This window comes from Cyanistes caeruleus, chromosome 33 (genome assembly GCF_971803275.1).
Source record: "Cyanistes caeruleus chromosome 33, bCyaCae1.hap1.1, whole genome shotgun sequence".
Taxonomy (NCBI): Eukaryota; Metazoa; Chordata; class Aves; order Passeriformes; family Paridae; genus Cyanistes; species Cyanistes caeruleus.
This window is the reverse complement of record NC_141734.1, coordinates 647088-666466: the sequence shown is the minus strand read 5'-3', so window position 1 is coordinate 666466 and position 19379 is coordinate 647088. Positions and strand designations below refer to the sequence as shown.

The following is a 19379-nucleotide window of genomic DNA, read 5'->3' as shown; positions in this document are numbered from 1 at the left end:
TCCCCCGTCCCGCGGGAAAAAAAAAAAAAAAAAAGAAATTAAAAAAAAAATTAAAAAAAAATTAAAAAAAAAATTTGGGAATTTTTTTTGGGAAAAGGGGGAGGGGATCCCGCCCCTCCCCCACCCCCGGGACCGCCCCCCGGAATTCCCAAAAAAAAAATAAAAAAAAAAAACAATTAAAAAAAAAATTAAAATTAAAAAAAAAAAAAAAAATTCCCGGAAAAAAAATCAAAATAATAATAATAAAAAAAAAATCCCGACCACGCCCCCCCTCATTTGCATAACCCGATTGGGGGCGGGGCCCGGCCCGCAGCACCATCAATGGGGGAGGAGGGGGCGTGGCCTGCAGTGGGCGTGGTCAGGTGGGGAGGGGGCGGGGCCAGGCGAGACTGGCTCAGCTGGCGGAGGAGGGGGCGGGGTTAAAGGCGGGGGCGTGGCCATGCAAATTAGGGCTGCCCAGTCTAGTCTGTGGGGCGTGTCTATGCAAATTAGGTGTGTACAGTCAGGTCAAAGGGGCGTGTCTATGCAGAGTGGGTGTGTCCAATAGTATAGGGGCGTGTCCATGCAAATTAGATGTCCCCATGCAAAGTGGGTGTGTCCATGCAAATTAGGTGTGTCCAGGCAGGTGAAAATGGGCGTGTTTATGCAAATTAGGAGTATCCAATCGAGTCAGGGGTGTGTCTATGCAAATTGGGTGTGTCCACACAGGCCAATGGGGCGTGTCCAAGCAAAGTGGGCGTGTCCAATGGAGTCAGGGGGCACGTCCATGGAAGGTGGGCGTGTCCATGCAAATTAGGTGCCAAGACAGGTCAAAGTGGGCGTGTCCATGCAAAGTGGGCGTGTCCAATGGAGTCTGGCGGGCGTGTCCATGCAAATGAGGTGCGTCCAGGCAGGTCGAAGTGGGCGTGTCCATGCAAATGAGGTGCGTCCAATTAAGTCAGAGGGCGTGTCCATGCAAATTAGGCATGTCCAGGCAGATCGAAGTGGGCGTGTCCATGCAAATGAGGTGTGACCACTCACGTCAGAGTGGGTGTATCCAAACGAGTTACAGGGGGCGTGTCCATGCAAATTAGGCGTCCAGACAGTCGAAAGTGGGTGTGTCCATGCAAAGTGGGCGTGTCCAATGGAGTCAGGTGGGCGTGTCCATGCAAATGAGGTGCGTCCAGGCAAGTCAAAGTGGGCGTGTCCATGCAAAGTGGGCGTGTCCAATGGAGTCAGAGGGGGCGTGTCCACACCAAGTGGGCGTGTCCACACCAAGTGGGCGTGTCCGATGGCAGAGGGGGCGTGTCCACGCAAATCAGGCATCCAGTCGGAAGTAGGCGTGTCCATGCAAAGTGGGCGTGTCCAATGGAGTCAGATGGGGGCGTGTCCATGCAAATTAGGAATCCAGTCGAAAGTGGGCGTGTCCAATGGAGTCAGAAGGGGGCGTGTCCACCCCAAGTGGGCGTGCCCAAGGGAGTCAGAGGGGGGCGTGTCCATGCAAATTAGGCATCCAGTCGAAAGTGGGCGTGTCCAATGTAGTCAGCAGGGGGCGTGTCCACGCCAAGTGGGTGTGTCCATGCAAAGTGGGCGTGTCCAATGGAGTCAGAGGGGGGCGTGTCCAATGGAGTCAGAGGGGGGCGTGTCCACCCCAAGTGGGCGTGCCCAAGGGAATCAGAGGGGGGCGTGTCCACGCAAAACCTCGCGCGTCCACGCCGAGCGGGCGTGCCCATGCAAATGAGGCCCCGCCCCCCTACACCCTGGGCAGCAGCGAGCGCTGGCACCTGCGCAGGTGAGCGTTGGCCCCGCCCCCTCGGCGGCACAGCGCCGCCGCCACGCCCAGCGCCGCCCCGGCCACGCCCAGCAGCGCCAGCGGCGCCGCCACCGCCCCCGGCCCCGCCCCCACCGCGATGACGATGACGTCGCCGTCGCCGCCCGGGGGCGGGGCGGTGGGCGGGGCCTGGGCGGGGCAGCCCAGCCAATCGCGGAGGGCGGATTTGGGGTATCCGGGGAGGGGCCGGAGGGCGGAGTTATCGAATTTCCAGTAGAGGTGGGAGCGGTAAAAATAGGTGTAGGCTGGGGGGGGGAGGGGAGACTGGGTTAGACTGGTTTAGACTGGTTTATACTGGTTTACACTGGTTTATACTGGTTTATACTGGTTTGAACTGGTTTATACTGGTTTATACTGGTTTATACTGGTTTATACTGGTTTATACTGGTTTGGACTATTTTGAACTGGTTTATACTGGTTTATACTGGTTTATACTGGGTTATACTGGTTTAGACTGGTTTAGACTGGTTTATACTGGTTTATACTGGTTTGGACTGGTTTATACTGGTTTATACTGGTTTATACTGGTTTGGACTGGTTTATACTGGTTTATACTGGTTTAGACTGGTTTAGACTGGTTTATACCGGTTTATACTGGTTTATACTGGTTTAAACTGGTTTGTACTGGTTTATACTGGTTTAGACTGGTTTATACTGGTTTGGACTGGTTTATACTGGTTTATACTGGTTTATACTGGTTTATACTGGTTTAGACTGGTTTATACTGGTTTATACTGGTTTATACTGGTTTAGACTGGTTTATACTGGTTTAGACTGGTTTAGACTGGTTTGGACTGGTTTATACTGGTTTATACTGGTTTAGACTGGTTCAGACTGGTTTGGACTGGGTTAAACTGGGAGGGACTGGTTTATACTGGTTTATACTGGTTTATAATGGTTTATACTGGTTTATACTGGTTTATACTGGTTTAGACTGGTTTGAACTGGTTTATACTGGTTTATACTGGTTTAGACTGGTTTAGACTGGTTTGGACTGGTTTAGACTGGTTTATACTGGTTTGGAATGGTTTGGACTGGTTTATACTGGTTTATACTGGTTTAGACTGGTTTAGACTGGTTTATACTGGGTTAGACTGGTTTATACTGGTTTATACTGGTTTAGACTGGGTTATACTGGTTTAGACTGGTTTAGACTGCTTTATACTGGTTTAGACTGGTTTAGACTGGTTTGGACTGGTTTAGACTGGGACAAACTGGGAGGGCCCCGCCCCCTTCCCCTCCCCCATCCCAACCCCCCCACAGCGCCCCCTGCTGCCCCGGGGGGACCCGATTTTGGCGGGAATTTCAGTTTTGGCGGGAAATCCGCCGATTTTGGCGGGAATTTCAATTTTGGCGGGAAATCCGCCGATTTTGGTGGGAATTTCAATTTCGGCGGGAAACCTGCCGATTTTGGTGGGAAATTCACCGATTTTGGTGAGAAATCCACCAATTTTGGCGGGAAATTCTCTGATTTGGGCGGGAAATCCGCCGATTTTGGCGGGAATGTCGATTTGGGTGGGAATTCCACCGATTTTGGCGGGAAAATCCGCCGATTTTGCCGGGAATTTCAATTTTGGCGGGGAATCCAGCCGATTTTGGCGGGAATCCCTATTTTGGCGGGAAAAAGCCGCAGATTTCGGCGCTTATTCCCATTCCGGCGGGAGTTCGGCCGATTTCGGCGGGAATTTCAATTTTGCCGGGAAACGCGCCCGATTTCAGCGGGAAACCCCGCCGATTATGGCGGGAACTTCTCCGATTTTGGCGGGAATTTCGATTTTGGCGGGAAATCCGCCGATTTTGGCGGGAATTTCTCTGATTTGGGCGGGAAATCCGCCGATTTTGCCGGGAACTTCTCCGATTTCGGCGGGAATTTCGATTTTGGCGGGAAACGCGCCGATTTCGGCGGGAACTTCTCCGATTTCGGCGGGAATTTCGATTTTGGCGGGAAACGCGGCGGTTTTGGCGGGAAACGCGGCGGTTTCGGCGGGAATCCCGGGGTGGAAGGGGGCGGGGGAATGGATCCCGGCAGCTCTCACCTTCGTCGGGGCCCATGAAGGCGCCGCGGGGGCCGGGGGGGACCCCCCAGACCTCGATGCTCTTGGGGTACTCGGGGTCCACGGCCCCCAGGGCCTCGTTGAAGCGGTAATACCTGGGGGGGGGGAGGGGAGGGGAAAACGAGGGGGGGGTTGGGGGGGTTTGGGGGGGAAAATTTGGGGGTTTTGGAGAAAATTTGGAGAAAGTTTTGGGGATTTTGGGGGGAAATTCGGGGATTTTGGAGGAAAATTGGGAATTTTGGGGGGAAATTTGGGGGATTTGGAGGAAATTTGGGGAATTTGGGGGGAATTTGGAGATTTGGGGGGGAAATTTGGGGATTTTGGGAGGAATTTGGGGGATTTGGGGGGGAAATTTGGGGGATTTGGGGGAAATTTGGGGATTTGGGGGGAGATTTGGGGAATTTGGGAGGAAATTTTGGGGATTTTGGAGGAAATTTGGGGATTTTGGGGGGGAAATTTGGGGATTTTGGGGGGAATTTGGGGATTTTGGGGGAAATTTGGGGGATTTGGGTGAAATTTGGGAATTTTGGGGGAATTTGGGGGGAAAATTGGGGATTTTGGGGGATTTGGGGAAGAAATTTGTGGATTTTGGGGGATTTGGGGGCATTTTGGGGTCCTGAAAGGTTCAGAGAAGGTTCTGGAAGGTCCCAAAAAAGCCCAGAAAGTCCCAAAAAGAGCCCAGACAGGTCCTGGCAGATGCATAGAAAACCCCAAAAACAAGGGAGAAAAATTCCCAAAAATTCCCAGAAATTCCCAGAAATTCCCAGAAATTCCCAGAAATTGCCAGAAGGTCCCAGAAGGTCCTGGAAGGTTCAGAGAAGCTTCTAGAAGGTGAAGAAAGAGCCAGAAAGTCCCAAAAAAACCCAGAGAAGTCTCCAATAAGGTAAGACAGGTCCTGGCAGATGCATAGAAAACCCCAAAAACGAGGGAGAAAAATTCCCAAAAATTCCCAAAAATTCCCAGAAATTCATAGAAGGTCCCGGAAGGTCCCAAAAGGTTCCGGAAGGTTCAGAGAAAGTCCTGGAAGGTCAGAAAAAAGCCAAGAAAGGCCCAGAAAACCCAAAAAAATGCATGACAGGTCCTGGCAGATGCATAGAAAACCCCAAAAACGAGGGAGAAAAATTCCCAAAAATTCCCAGAAGGTCCCGGAAGGTCCTGGAAGGTTCAGAGAAGCTTCTAGAAGGTGAAGAAAAAGCCCAGAAAATCCCATAGAAGTCCAGACAGGTCCTGGCAGATGCATAGAAAACCCCAAAAACGAGGGAGAAAAATTCCCAAAAATTCCCAGAAATTCCCAGAAGGTCCTGGAAGGTCCTAGAAGGTCCTGGAAGGTTCAGAGAAGGTACTGGAAAGTCAAAGAAAAGCCACAGAAGGTCCCAGAAAATCCCAATAGAGCCCAGACAGGTCCTGGCAGATGCATAGAAAACCCCAAAAATGAGGGAGAAAAATTCCCAAAAATTCCCAGAAATTCCCAGAAATTGATGGAAGGTCCCAGATGGTTCATAGAAGGTCCTGGAAGGTTCAGTGAAGCTTCTAGAAGGTGAAGAAAAAGCCCAGAAAATCCCAATAGAGCCCAGACAGGTCCTGGCAGATGCATAGAAAACCCCAAAAACGAGGGAGAAAAATTCCCAAAAATTCCCAAAAATTCCCAGAAATTCATAGAAGGTCCCGGAAGGTCCCAAAAGGTTCCGGAAGGTTCAGAGAAAGTCCTGGAAGGTCAGAAAAAAGCCACAGAAAGGCCCAGAAAACCCAAAAAAATGCATGACAGGTCCTGGCAGATGCATAGAAAACCCCAAAAACGAGGGAGAAAAATTCCCAAAAATTCCCAGAAGGTCCCGGAAGGTCCTGGAAGGTTCAGAGAAGCTTCTAGAAGGTGAAGAAAAAGCCCAGAAAATCCCAATAGAGCCCAGACAGGTCCTGGCAGATGCATAGAAAACCCCAAAAACGAGGGAGAAAAATTCCCAAAAATTCCCAGAAATTCCCAGAAGGTTCCAGAAGGTCCCGGAAGGTTCAGAGAAGGTCCTGGAAGGTCAGAAAAAAGCCACAGAAAGTCCCAAAAAGGCCCAGAAAGCCCAAAAAAATGCAAGACAGGTCCTGGCAGATGCATAGAAAACCCCAAAAACGAGGGAGAAAAATTCCCAGAAATTCCCAGAAATTCCTAGAAGGTCCCGGAAGGTTCAGAGAAGGTCCTGGAAGGTCAAAGAAAAGCCACAGAAAGTCGCAAACAAGCCCAGAAAATACCAAAAGAGCCCAGACAGGTCCTGGCAGATGCATAGAAAACCCCAAAAATGAAGGAGAAAAATTCCCAAAAATTCCCAAAAATTCCCAGAAGGTCCCGGAAGGTCTCGGAAGGTTCCGGAAGGTTCCCGAGGACGCACTTGTCCCCCCGGAAGAGGTAGGTGTGTCCGCTGGGCAGCCAGAGCAGCGCGGCGTCCAGCCGGTCGCCGGGGACGCCGCGGCCGAGCTCGGCCAGGGGCCGGGGGTAGCCGGGGGCCAGGAGCCCCTCCTGGAAGAGCCAGTGCCGGGAGCCTGGATTGGGGCGAAAAGAGGCGGAATCGGGCAAAAAACAGAGGGGAAAGGGGGGAAAATGTCAGGGGAAATTGATGGGGATTGATGGGAAATTGACAGGAAATTCGCGCGGAATTGGCGCAAAATTCAACCAAAATTCACCCAAAATTTGCCTGAAATTGGCCCAAAATTCACCCAAAATTGGCCCAAAATTCACAAGAAATTCACCCGAAATGTGCCAAAATTCACCCAAAATTTGCCTGAAATTGGCCCAAAATTCAACCGAAATTCACCCAAAATTGGCCCAACATTCACCCAAAATTCACCCAAAATTCACCCAGAATTCACCTGAAATTCACCCGAAATTGGCCCAAAATTGGCCCAAAATTCAACCAAATTTCACCCAAATTTCACCCAAAATTCACTCAAAATTGGCCCGAAATTCACCCAAAATTCACCCGAAATTCACCCAAAATTCACAAGAAATTCACCCAAAATTCGCCCAAAATTGGCCCAAAATTCAACCGAATTTTACCCAAAATTTACCCAAAATTGGCACAAAATTGGCCCAAAATTCAACCGAAATTGACCCAAAATTGACCCAAAATCCCAATAAATCCCAATACAACCCAATAAAATCCCAATAAAAGCCAATAAAAACCCAATAAATCCCAATAAAACCCAATAAACCAAATAAAACCTCAATAAATCCCAATAAATCTCAATAAAATCCAAATAAACCCCAATAAATCCCAATAAATCCAAATAAATCCCAATAAAAGCCAATAGAACCCAATAAAATCTCAATAAAATCCCAATAAACCCCAATAAAACCCAATAAAATCCCAATAAACCCCAATAAAACCCCAATAAATCCCAATAAAATCCCAATAAATCCCAATAAATCCCAATAAATCCCAATAAAACCCAATAAAATCCCAATAAATCCCAATAAAATCCAATAAAACCCAATAAAATCCAATTAAACCCAAATAAAATCCCAATAAAAGCCAATAAAATCCGAATAAAAGCCAATAAATCCCAATAAAATCCAAGAAAATCGCAATAAAATCCAATTAAACCCCAATAAATCCCAATAAATCCCAATAAATTCCAATAAAATCCCAATAAAAGCCAATAAAATGCCAATAAATCCCAATAAATCCCAATAAAATCCCAATAAATCCCAATAAAAGCCAATAAAATCCAATAAAATCCCTATAAATCCCAATAAAATCCCAATAAAAGCCAATAAATCCCAATAAAATCCCAATAAAACCCCAATAAAAGCCAAGAAAGCCCCGGGAATTGCCCGGAATGTTCCGGAATTTGTCCCCCCACCTTTGAAGAAGACGAATTTGCCGTCGCTCCTCTCGTAGGCGGCGTCGATGCTGGGGGGGAGCCCCGGCCAGAAGTGACCGATGGGGAGGGGGGACCCCGGCATGAGCCGGCCCCCCCGGAGCCGCCAGAACCAGCGCTCCTGGCAACGGGAAAAACGGGAAAAATCCGGGATGAGACAGGGGAAAAATGGGGAAAAAATGGGGAAAAATTGGGGGAAAATTGGGGAAAAATGGGGAAAAAATGGGGAAAAATTGGGGGAAAATTGGGGAAAAATGGGGAAAAAATGGGGAAAAAATGGGGAAAAAAATGGGGAAAAATTGGGGTGAAATTGGGGAAAAATTGGGGAAAAATTGGGGAAAAATGGGGAAAAATGGGGAAAAAATGGGGAAAAAAATGGGGAAAAATTGGGGTGAAATTGGGGAAAATTGGGGAAAAAAATGGGGAAAAAATGGGGAAAAATGGGGAAAAAATGGGGAAAAATTGGGGGAAAAATTGAAATAAAATGGGAAAAAATTGGGGAAAAATTGGGGGAAAAATGGGGAAAATTGGGGAAAAAATTGAAATAAAATGGGGAAAAAATGGGGGAAAATTGGGGAAAAAATTGGGGGAAAATTGGGGAAAAATTGGGGAAAATTTGGGGAAAAATTGGGGAAAAATTGGGGAAAAATTGGGGAAAAAACGGAGGAAAAATTGGGGGAAAAATGGGGAAAAATGGGGAAAAAATGGGGAAAAAATATGGAAAAAATTGAAATTAAATGGGGAAAAATTGGGGAAAAATGGGGAATAAAAATGGGGAATAAAAATGGGGAATAAAAATGGGTTAAGAAAGGGGGAAATGGGTAAAAAGTGAAGTGACCGATGGGGAGGGGGGACCCCGGCATGAGCCGGCCCCCCCGGAGCCGCCAGAACCAGCGCTCCTGGCAACGGGAAAAACGGGAAAGATTGGGGAAAAATCGGGGAAAAAATGGGGAAAATTTGGGGAAAAATTGGGGGAAAAATGGGGAAAAAATGGGGGAAAATTGGGGAAAAAATGGGGAAAATTTGGGGAAAAAATTGAAATAAAATGGGGAAAAATGGGGGAAAATTTGGGGGAAAATTGGGGAAAAAATGGGGAAAAATTGGGGAAAAAATGGGGAAAAAAGGAAAAAAAATTGGGGAAAAATTGGGGAAAAATGGGGAAAAAACGAGGAAAAATTGGGGGAAAAATTGAAATAAAATGGGGAAAAAATGGGGAAATAATGGGGAAAAAATGGGGGAAAATTGGGGGAAAATTGGGGGAAAATTGGGGAAAAATTGGGGAAAAAACGGGGGGAAATTGGGGAAAAATTGGGGAAGAAATGGGAAAATTTGGGGAAAAAATTGAAATAAAATGGGGAAAAATTGGGGGAAAATGGGGAAAAATTGGGGAAAAAATTGGGAAAAAATGGGGGAAAATTGGGGAAAAATGGGGAAATATTGAAATAAAATGGGGAAAAATTGGGGGAAAATTGGGGAAAAATTAGGGAAAAAATTGGGGAAAAATTGGGAAAAATGGGGGGAAAATTGGAGAAAAAATGGAAATAAAATTGGGGAAAAATTGGGGGAAAATTGGGGGAAAAATGGGGAAAAATGGGGAAAAAACGGGGAAAAAATGGGGAAAAATGGGGAAAAATTGGGGGAAAAATTGAAATAAAATGGGGAAAAAATGGAGAAATAATGGGGAAATAATGGGGAAAAATTGGGGGAAAATTGGGGAAAAAATGGGGAAAATTTGGGGAAAAAATTGAAATAAAATGGGGAAAAATTGGGGAAAAATGGGGAAAAAATTGAAATAAAATTGGGGGAAAATTTGGGGAAAAAATGGGGAAAAATTGGGGAAAAATGGGGAAAATTGGGGAAAAATTGGGGAAAAAATGGTGAAAAATTGGGGAAAAATTGGGGGAAAAATGGGGGAAAATGGGGAAAAATTGGGGAAAAATTGAAATAAAATGGGGAAAAATGGGGAAAACATGGGGAGAAAATGAGGAAAAAATTGAAATAAAATGGGGGAAAATTGGGGAAAAATGGGGAAATAATGGGGAAAATTTGGGGAAAAAATTGAAATAAAATGGGGAAAAATTGGGGAAAAATTGGGGAAAATGGGGGGAAAATTGGGGAAAAAATGGAAATAAAATTGGGGAAAAATTGGGGGAAAATTGGGGAAAAAATGGAAATAAAATTGGGGAAAAATTGGGGGAAAATTGGGGAAAAATTGGGGGAAAAATAGGGAAAAATGGGGAAAAATTGGGGAAAAAATGGGGAAAAATTGGGGAAAAAATGGGGAAAAAATGGGGAAAAATTGGGGAAAAAATGGGGAAAAAAATGGGGAAAAAATGGGGGAAAAATGTGGAAAAAATTGAAATAAAATGGGGAAAAATTGGGGAAAAATTGGGGGAAAAATGGGGAATAAAACTGGGGAATAAAAATGGGTTAAAAAAGGGGGAAATGGGTAAAAAGTGAAGTGACCGATGGGGAGGGGGGACCCCGGCATGAGCCGGCCCCCCCGGAGCCGCCAGAACCAGCGCTCCTGGCAACGGGAAAAACGGGAAAAATCCGGGATGAGACAGGGGAAAAATGGGGAAAAAATGGGGGAAAATGGGGAAAAAATTGGGGGAAAATTGGGGAAAAATTGGGGGAAAATTGGGGAAAAATTGGGGGAAAAAATGGGGAAAATTTGGGGGAAAATTGGGGGAAAAATGGGGAAAATTGGGGAAAAAATTGAAATAAAATGGGGAAAAAATGGGGGAAAATTGGGAGAAAAATGGGGGAAAATTGGGGGAAAAATGGGGGGAAAATGGGGAAAAAATTGGGGAAAAATTGGGGGAAAATTGGGGAAAAATTGGGGAAAAAATTGGGGAAAAATTGGGGAAAAAATTGAAATAAAATGGGGAAAAATTGGGCAAAAATGGGGAAAAATTGGGCAAAAATGGGGAAAAATTGGGGAAAAATTGGGGGAAAATTGGGGAAAAATTGGGGGAAAATTGGGGAAAAATTGGGGAAAAAATTGAAATAAAATGGGGAAAAAATTGGGGAAAAAATGGGGAAAAAATTGAAATAAAATGGGGAAAAAATGGGGAAAAATTGGGGAAAAATTGGGGGAAATTGGGGAAAATTGGGGAAAAAATGGGGGAAAATTGGGGAAAAAATGGGGAAAAAATTGAAATAAAATGGGGAAAAATTGGGGAAAAATTGGGGAAAAATTGGGGAAAAATGGGGAAAAATTGGGGAAAAATGGGGAAAAAATGGGGAAAAATGGGGAAAAAAGGGGAAAAATTGGGGGAAAATTGGGGAATAAAATGGGGAATAAGAATGGGTTAAAAAAGGGGGAAATGGGTAAAAAGTGAAGTGACCGATGGGGAGGGGGGACCCCGGCATGAGCCGGCCCCCCCGGAGCCGCCAGAACCAGCGCTCCTGGCAACGGGAAAAACGGGAAAGATTGGGGAAAAATGGGGAAAAAAATTGAAATAAAATGGGAAAAAATTGGGGGAAAATTGGGGGAAAAACGGGGAAAAAATGGGGAAAAAATGGGGGAAAATTGGGGAAAAATTGGGGAAAAATTGGGGGAAAAATTGAAATAAAATGGGGAAAAAATGGGGGAAAATTGGGAGAAAAATGGGGGAAAATTGGGGAAAAATTGGGGGAAAATTGGGGAAAATTGGGGGAAAATTGGGGGAAAATTGGGGAAAAAATGGGGAAAAATTGGGGAAAAATTGGGGGAAAATGGGGAAAAATTGGGGAAAAATTGGGGAAAAAATGGGGAAAAAAATGGGGAAAAAATGGGGGAAAAATGTGGAAAAAATTGAAATAAAATGGGGAAAAATTGGGGGAAAATTGGGGAAAAATTGGGGAAAAATGGGGGAAAAATGGGGAAAAATTGAAATAAAATGGGGAAAATTTGGGGGAAAATTGGGGAAAAATTGGGGGAAAATTGGGGGAAAAATGGGGAAAAAATGGGGAAAAATTGGGGGAAAAATGGGGAAAAAACGGGGAAAAAATGGGGGAAAATTTGGGGAAAAAATTGAAATAAAATGGGGAAAATTGGGGAAAAATTGGGGAAAATTTGGGGGAAAAATTGAAATAAAATGGGGAAAAAATGGGGAAAAATTGGGGAAAAATGGGGAAAAAACGGGGAAAAATTGGGGGAAAAATGGAAATAAAATGGGGAAAAAGTGGGGGAAAATTGGGGAAAAATTGGGGGAAAAATGGGGAAAAATTGGGGGAAAAATTGAAATAAAATAGGGAAAAATTGGGGGAAAATTGGGGGAAAAATGGAAATAAAATGGGGAAAAATTGGGGAAAAAAGGGGAAAATTTGGGGGAAAATTGGGGAAAAAATGGGAAAAAATGGGGAAAAATTGGGGAAAAAATGGGGGAAAAATGGGGAAAAAATGGGGGAAAAATGGGGAAAAATGGGAAATAAAACTGGGGAATAAAAATGGGTTAAAAAAGGGGGAAATGGGTAAAAAGTGAAGTGACCGATGGGGAGGGGGGACCCCGGCATGAGCCGGCCCCCCCGGAGCCGCCAGAACCAGCGCTCCTGGCAACGGGAAAAACGGGAAAGATTGGGGAAAAATGGGGAAAAAACGGGGAAAAAATGAAATAAAATGGGAAAAAATTGGGGGAAAATTGGGGAAAAAATGGGGAAAAACGGGGAAAAAATGGGGGAAAAATGGGGAAAATTGGGGAAAAAATGGGGGAAAAATTGAAATAAAATGGGAAAAAATTGGGGGAAAATTGGGGGAAAAATGGGGAAAAAATGGGGAAAAAATGGGGAAAAAATGGAAATAAAATGGGGGAAAAATGGGGAAAATTTGGGGAAAAAATGGGGAAAAAATTGGGAAAAAATGGGGAAAAATTGGGGGAAAATTGGGAAAAAATGGGGGAAAATTGGGGAAAAATTGGGGAAAAATTGGGGAAAATTGGGGAAAAATTGGGGGAAAATTGGGAAAAAATTGGGGAAAAATTGGGGGAAATTGGGGGAAAATTGGGGAAAAAATTGAAATAAAATGGGAAAAAATTGGGGAAAAATTTGGGGAAATTTGGGGGAAAATTGGGGAAAAAATGGGGAAAAATTGGGGAAAAAATGGGGAAAAATTGGGGAAAAATTTGGGAAAAATGGGGGGAAAATTGGGGGAAAATTGGGGAAAATTTGGGGAAAAAATGGGGAAAAAATGGGGAAAAATAAGGAAAAAATGGGGAAAAATTGGGGAAAAATTGGGGGAAAATTGGGGAAAAAATGGGGAAAAAATTTAAATAAAATGGGGAAAATTTGGGGGAAAATTGGGGGAAAAATGGGGAAAAAATGGGTAAAAAATGGGGAAAAAATGGGGAAAAAATGGGGAAAAATGGAAATAAAATGGGGAAAAAATGGGGAAAATTTGGGGAAAAAATGGGGAAAAAATGGGGAAAAAATGGGGAAAAATTGGGGGAAAATTGGGAAAAAATGGGGGAAAATTGGGGAAAAATTGGGGAAAAATTGGGGAAAATTGGGGAAAAATTGGGGGAAAATTGGGAAAAAATTGGGGAAAAATTGGGGGAAATTGGGGGAAAATTGGGGAAAAAATTGAAATAAAATGGGGAAAAAATGGGGAAAATTTGGGGAAAAAATGGGGAAAAAATGGGGAAAAAATGGGGAAATATTGAAATAAAATGGGGAAAAATTGGGGGAAAATTGGGGAAAAATTGAAATAAAATGGGGGAAAATTGGGGAAAAATGGGGAAAAATTGGGAAAAAATTGGGGGAAAATTGGGAAAAAAATTCCGGAAAATTCCGGAAAATTCCCGGATTTTTTTTGGGATGGATCTCCTGGAATTCCCACCTTGAAGACGAACATCTCCCCCCGGAGCATGGCCACCGTGTCGAAGTCGCCGTCGCAGATCCGGGGGCCGTAGGGGGGGCCCGGGGGGGGGAGGGGAGGGGTCCGAGGGGTGGGGGAGGGGCGGGTGGGGCCGGAGGAGGAGCCTGGGGAAAAAGGAGGGAGGGGAAAAAAAAAATCAGGAAAAGCGGGAAAAAAATGGGGATTTTTGGGGGGGATTTTAGGGGGATTTTGGGGCAATTTTTGGGGGGGTTTTGAGGGATTTTTTGGGAATTTTTTTAGGAATTTTTTGGGATTTTTTTAGGAATTTTTTGGGAATTTTTGAGGAATTTTTGGGGAATTTTTGGGGGATTTTTTGGGAATTTTGGTGGATTTTTGGGGGATTTTTTAGGAATTTTTGGGGAATTTTTGGGGGATTTTTTGGGGAATTTTTTGGGGATTTTAGGGAATTTTTGGGGAATTTTTGGGGGATTTTGAGGGGATTTTGAGGGAATTTTTTGGGATTTTTTTAGGAATTTTTTGGGATTTTTTTAGGAATTTTTTGGGATTTTTTTAGGAATTTTTTGGGAATTTTTGAGGAATTTTTGGGGAATTTTTGGGGGATTTTTTGGGAATTTTTGGGGAATTTTTGGGGAATTTTTGGGGCAATTTTTGGGGGGATTTTGAGGGAATTTTTGGGGAATTTTTGGGGAATTTTGGGGGGATTTTTTGGGAATTTTTTGGGAATTTTTTAGGAATTTTTGAGGAATTTTTGGGGAATTTTTTGGGGATTTTAGGGAATTTCTGAGGAATTTTTGGGGAATTTTGGGGGAATTTTTTTGGGATTTTAGGGAATTTTTTGGGAATTTTTTGGGAATTTTGGTGGATTTTTGGGGGATTTTTGGGGAATTTTTGGGGGGTTTTTGGGGATTTTTTGGGGAATTTTTGGGAATTTTTAGGGATTTTTTTAGGAATTTTTTGGGAATTTTTGAGGAATTTTTGGGGAATTTTTGGGGGGATTTTTTGGGAATTTTGGGGAAATTTTTGGGGAATTTTTTGGGATTTTTTTGGGAATTTTTGGGGATTTTTTTAGGAATTTTTGGGGAATTTTTGGGAATTTTGAGGGAATTTTGGGGGATTTTTTGGGGATTTTGGGGTGATTTTGAGGGAATTTTTTGGGAATTTTTTGGGAATTTTGGGAATTTTTTGGGAATTTTGGGGGAATTTTTTTGGGATTTTGGGCAATTTTGGGGGGAATTTTTGGGGAATTTTTTGGGAATTTTTGGGGAATTTTTTGGGAATTTTTGGGGAATTTTTTGGGAATTTTTGGGGAATTTTTTGGGAATTTTTGGGGAATTTTTTGGGAATTTTTTGGGAATTTTTTGGGAATTTTGGTGGATTTTTGGGGAATTTTTGGGGAATTTTTGGGGATTTTTGGGGGAATTTTGGGGGAATTTTTTTGTGCAATTTTGGGTCAATTTTTGTCCAATTTTGGGCCAATTTTTGTCCAATTTGGAGCCAATTTTGGGTCAATTCTGGGCCAATTTTGGGCCAATTTTTGGTCAATTTTTTATCAATTTTGGGCCAATTTTTGTCCAATTTTTGTCCAATTTTCACCCAATTTTCGCCCAATTTTCGCCCAATTTTCACTTAATTTTCACCCAATTCCCGGGATTCCCGGAATTTTCCGGAAGGTTCCGTCTGACCGTAGAGCTGCTGCATGGGGAATTTGAGCCAAATTTGGGTCAATTTTTGATCAATTTTGGGCCAATTTTGGGCCAATTTTTGTCCAATTTGGGTCAATTTTGGGTCAATTTTTGATCAATTTTGGGTCAATTTTTGTCCAAATTTGGTCCAATTTGAGCCAATTTTGGGTCAATTTTTGGTCAATTTTTGATCAATTTTGGGTCAATTTTTGTCCAATTCTGGGCCAATTTTTGTCCAATTTGGAGGCAATTTTGAGCCAATTTTGGGTCAATTTTTGTCCAAATTTGGTCCAATTTGAGCCAATTTTTGTCCAATTTTGGGCCAAATTCGGGTCAATTTTGGTCCAAATTTAGGGTCAATTTTGTGTCAATTTTTGTCCAATTTTGAGCCAATTTTGGGTCAATTTTGGGCCAATTTGAGCCAATTTTGGGTCAATTTTTGATCAATTTTTGTCCAAATTTGGTCCAATTTGAGCCAATTTTGGGCCAATTTTGGGTCAATTTTTGATCAATTTTGAGCCAATTTTTGTCCAATTTGAGCCAATTTTGGGTCAATTTTGCGTCAATTTTTGTCCAATTTGGAGCCAATTTTGGGCCAATTTTTGATCAATTTTAGGCCAATTTTGGGTCAATTTGAGACAATTTTCGGTCAATTTTGCGTCACTTTTTGTCCAATTTTGGTCCAATTTGAGCCAATTTTGGGCCAATTTTTGTCCAATTTGAGCCAATTTTTGTCCAATTTTGGATCAATTTTTGACCAAATTTGGGTCAATTTTTGTCAAAATTTAGTCCAATTTGGGTCAATTTTGGGTCAATTTTGGGTCAATTTTTGTCCAATTTGGGTCAATTTTGGGTCAATTTTTCATCAATTTTGGGCCAATTTTGGGCCAATTCTGGGTCAATTTTTGTCCAAATTGGGCCAAATTTGAGCCAATTTTGGGTCAATTTTTGGTCAATTTTTGATCAATTTTGGGTCAATTTTTGTCCAATTTTGGGCCAATTTTTGTCCAATTTGGAGGCAATTTTGAGCCAATTTTGATCAATTTTTGATCAATTTTTGTCCAATTTTCACCCAATTTTCACCCAATTTTCACCCAATTTTCACCCAATTCCCACAATTCCCAGAATTTCCCGGAATTTTTTGGAAGGTTCCGTCGCACCGTAGAGCTGCTGGATGGGGAATTTGAGCCAAATTTGGTCCAATTTTGGGCCAATTTTTGTCCAATTTTCGCCCAATTTTCGCCCAATTTTCACCCAATTCCCACAATTCCCGGGATTCCCGGAATTTCCCGGAATTTTCCGGAAGGTTCCGTCTGACCGTAGAGCTGCTGGATGCCGCGCCGGTCGTCGTCGGGCAGCCGGAAGTCCTCGGTGTCCATCCATTGGTAGAAGGGCGCCATGATGGCCGAGGGGTCGCTGGAATGTTCCAGGCCCAGGGCGTGGCCCAGCTCGTGAACCGCCACCAGGAACAGGTCGTTGCCTGGGAAACGGGTCCTGGAAGGTCAGCGGGGGCGGGGACGGGGGGCGGGGCGGGGCGGGGGAGGGCGGGGGAGGGCGTGGAAGGTCATGGAAGGTCATGGAAGGTCATGGAAGGTCAATGGAAATGCTTTGAGATCAATGGAAGGTCATGGAAGGTCAATGGAAGGTCATGGAAGGTCATGGAAGGTCATGGAAGGTCATGGAAGGTCAATGGAAATGCTTTTGTCTTCAATGGAAGGTCATGGAAGGTCATGGAAAGTCATGGAAGGTCAATGAAAGTCAATGGAAGGTCATGGAAGGTCCTGGAAGGGCGTGGAAAGTCAATGGAAGGTCATAGAAGGTCATGGAAGGTCATGGAAGGTCAATGGAAATGCTTTGAGATCAATGGAAGGTCCTGGAAGGTCAATGGGAGGTCATGGAAGGGCGTGGAAGGTCATGGAAGGTCAATGGAAGGTCATGGAAGGTCATGGAAGGTCAATGAAAGGTCAATGGAAGGTCATGGAAGGTCATGGAAGGTCATGGAAGGCCATGGAAGGGCGTGGAAGGTCATGGAAATTCAATGGAAGGTCATGGAAGGTCATGGAAGGTCATGGAAGGTCATGGAAGGTCAATGGAAATGCTTTTGTTTTCAATGGAAGGTCATGGAAGGTCATGGAAGGTCATGGAAGGTCAATGGAAGGTCATGGAAGGTCATGGAAGGTCCTGGAAGGGCGTGGAAGGTCATGGAAGGTCATGGAAGGTCATGGAAATTCAATGGAAGGTCATGGAAGGGCGTGGAAGGTCATGGAAGGTCACGGAAGGTCACGGAAGGTCACGGAAGGTCATGGAAGGTCATGGAAGGCCATGGAAGGTCATGGAAGATCAATGAAAGGTCAATGGAAGGTCATGGAAGGCCATGGAAGGGCGTGGAAGGTCATGGAAGATCATGGAAGGTCATGGAAGGTCATGGAAGGTCAATGGAAGGTCCTGGAAGGGCGTGGAAAGTCTTTGAGATCAATGGAAGGTCACAGAAGGTCATGGAAGGTCCTGGAAAGTCATGGAAAGTCATGGAAGGTCATGGAAGGGCGTGGAAGGTCATGGAAGGTCATGGAAGGTCAATGGAAGGTCATGGAAGGTCATGGAAGGTCATGGAAGGCCATGGAAGGTCATGGAAGGTCATGGAAGGTCAATGGAAGGTCATGGAAGGTCAATGGAAGGGCGTGGAAGGTCATGGAAGGTCATGGCAGGTCATGGAAGATCAAAGGAAAGCTTTCAAGGTCCTGGCACCTCAAACCTTGCCCCCAGGTCCTGGCAGCTCAAACCTCAGTTCCCAGGTCCTGGCAGCTCCAAACTCAACCCAAATGACCAGAACCAGGTCCTGTCAGCTCAATCCTTGCTCCCAGGTCCTGTCAGCTCAGAGCACCCCCAGGTCCTGTCAGCTCAAACCTCAGTTCCCAGGTCCTGTCAGCCCCATATCCAGGTCCTGGCAGCTCAAACCTCAGTTCCCAGGTCCTGTCAGCTCAGAGCACCCCCAGGTCCTGTCAGCTCAGAGCACCCCCAGGTCCTGTCAGCTCAATCCTTGCCCCCAGGTCCTGTCAGCTCACCGCTCAGGTCGTCGCCGCGGTGCGTCCATGGCTCCGCCCCCTCGCAGTGCGTGTCCCCTCCGATGTGTGGCCCGGGGAAGAAGGTCCTGTCAGCTCAAACCTCCATTCCCAATCCCCAATTCCCATATCCAGGTCCTGGCAGCTCAAACCCCCATTCCCAATCCCAATTCCCATATCCAGGTCCTGGCAGCTCAAACCTCAGTTCCCAGGTCCTGGCAGCTCAAACCTCAATCCCCAATCCCAATTCCCATATCCAGGTCCTGGCAGCTCCAAACTCAATCCAAATGACCAGAACCAGGTCCTGTCAGCTCAAACCCTGCTCCCAGGTCCTGTCAGCTCAAACCCTGCTCCCAGGTCCTGTCAGCTCAATCCTTGCCCCCAGGTCCTGTCAGCTCAATCCTTGCTCCCAGGTCCTGTCAGCCCCATATCCAGGTCCTGGCAGCTCAGAGCACCCCCAGGTCCTGGCAGCTCAAACCTCAGTTCCCAGGTCCTGTCACCTCCAAACTCAACTCAAATGACCAGAACCAGGTCCTGTCAGCTCAATCCTCAGTTCCCAGGTCCTGTCAGCTCAAACCTCAGTTCCCAGGTCCTGTCAGCCCCATATCCAGGTCCTGTCAGCTCAAACCTCAGTTCCCAGGTCCTGTCAGCTCAGAGCACCCCCAGGTCCTGTCAGCTCTTGGCAGGTCCTGTCAGCTCAGAGCACCCCCAGGTCCTGTCAGCTCTTGGCAGGTCCTGTCAGCCCCAAATCCAGGTCCTGTCAGCTCAATCCTTGCCCCCAGGTCCTGTCAGCTCTCGGCAGGTCCTGTCAGCTCAGAGCACCCCCAGGTCCTGTCAGCCCCATATCCAGGTCCTGACAGCGCAGAGCACTCCCAGGTCCTGTCAGCTCAATCCTTGCCCCCAGGTCCTGTCAGCCCCATATCCAGGTCCTGTCAGCTCAAACCTCAGTTCCCAGGTCCTGTCAGCTCAAACCTCAGTTCCCAGGTCCTGTCAGCCCCATATCCAGGTCCTGGCAGCTCAGAGCACCCCCAGGTCCTGTCAGCCCCATATCCAGGTCCTGTCAGCTCAGAGCACCCCCAGGTCCTGTCAGCT

At 45.3% G+C, this 19379-nt stretch overlaps 1 protein-coding gene and 1 long non-coding RNA gene across 2 annotated transcripts in view; both read right to left on the bottom strand.

Moving 5' to 3' along the window:
• Positions 1-2: 2 nt before the first annotated feature.
• MMP14 (matrix metallopeptidase 14) overlaps positions 3-19379 on the bottom strand; it is a 35845-nt gene continuing 16468 nt past the window's right edge. Inside the window, exons 5-10 of the mRNA XM_086870850.1 lie at positions 16547-16708; positions 13547-13689; positions 7711-7849; positions 6240-6390; positions 3847-3959; positions 3-2055 (exon numbers count right to left, since the gene is read on the bottom strand). Coding sequence (XP_086726976.1) covers positions 1733-2055; positions 3847-3959; positions 6240-6390; positions 7711-7849; positions 13547-13689; positions 16547-16708 — 1031 coding nt within the window. The 3' untranslated portion in view covers positions 3-1732. The remainder of the gene's footprint in view (positions 2056-3846; positions 3960-6239; positions 6391-7710; positions 7850-13546; positions 13690-16546; positions 16709-19379) is intronic.
• LOC147647814 (uncharacterized) lies at positions 17182-18324 on the bottom strand. Its single transcript, XR_015281362.1, has 2 exons — positions 18291-18324; positions 17182-17326 (listed from the first exon to the last, which is right to left on the bottom strand). It is a non-coding gene; the product is annotated as an uncharacterized LOC147647814 (long non-coding RNA).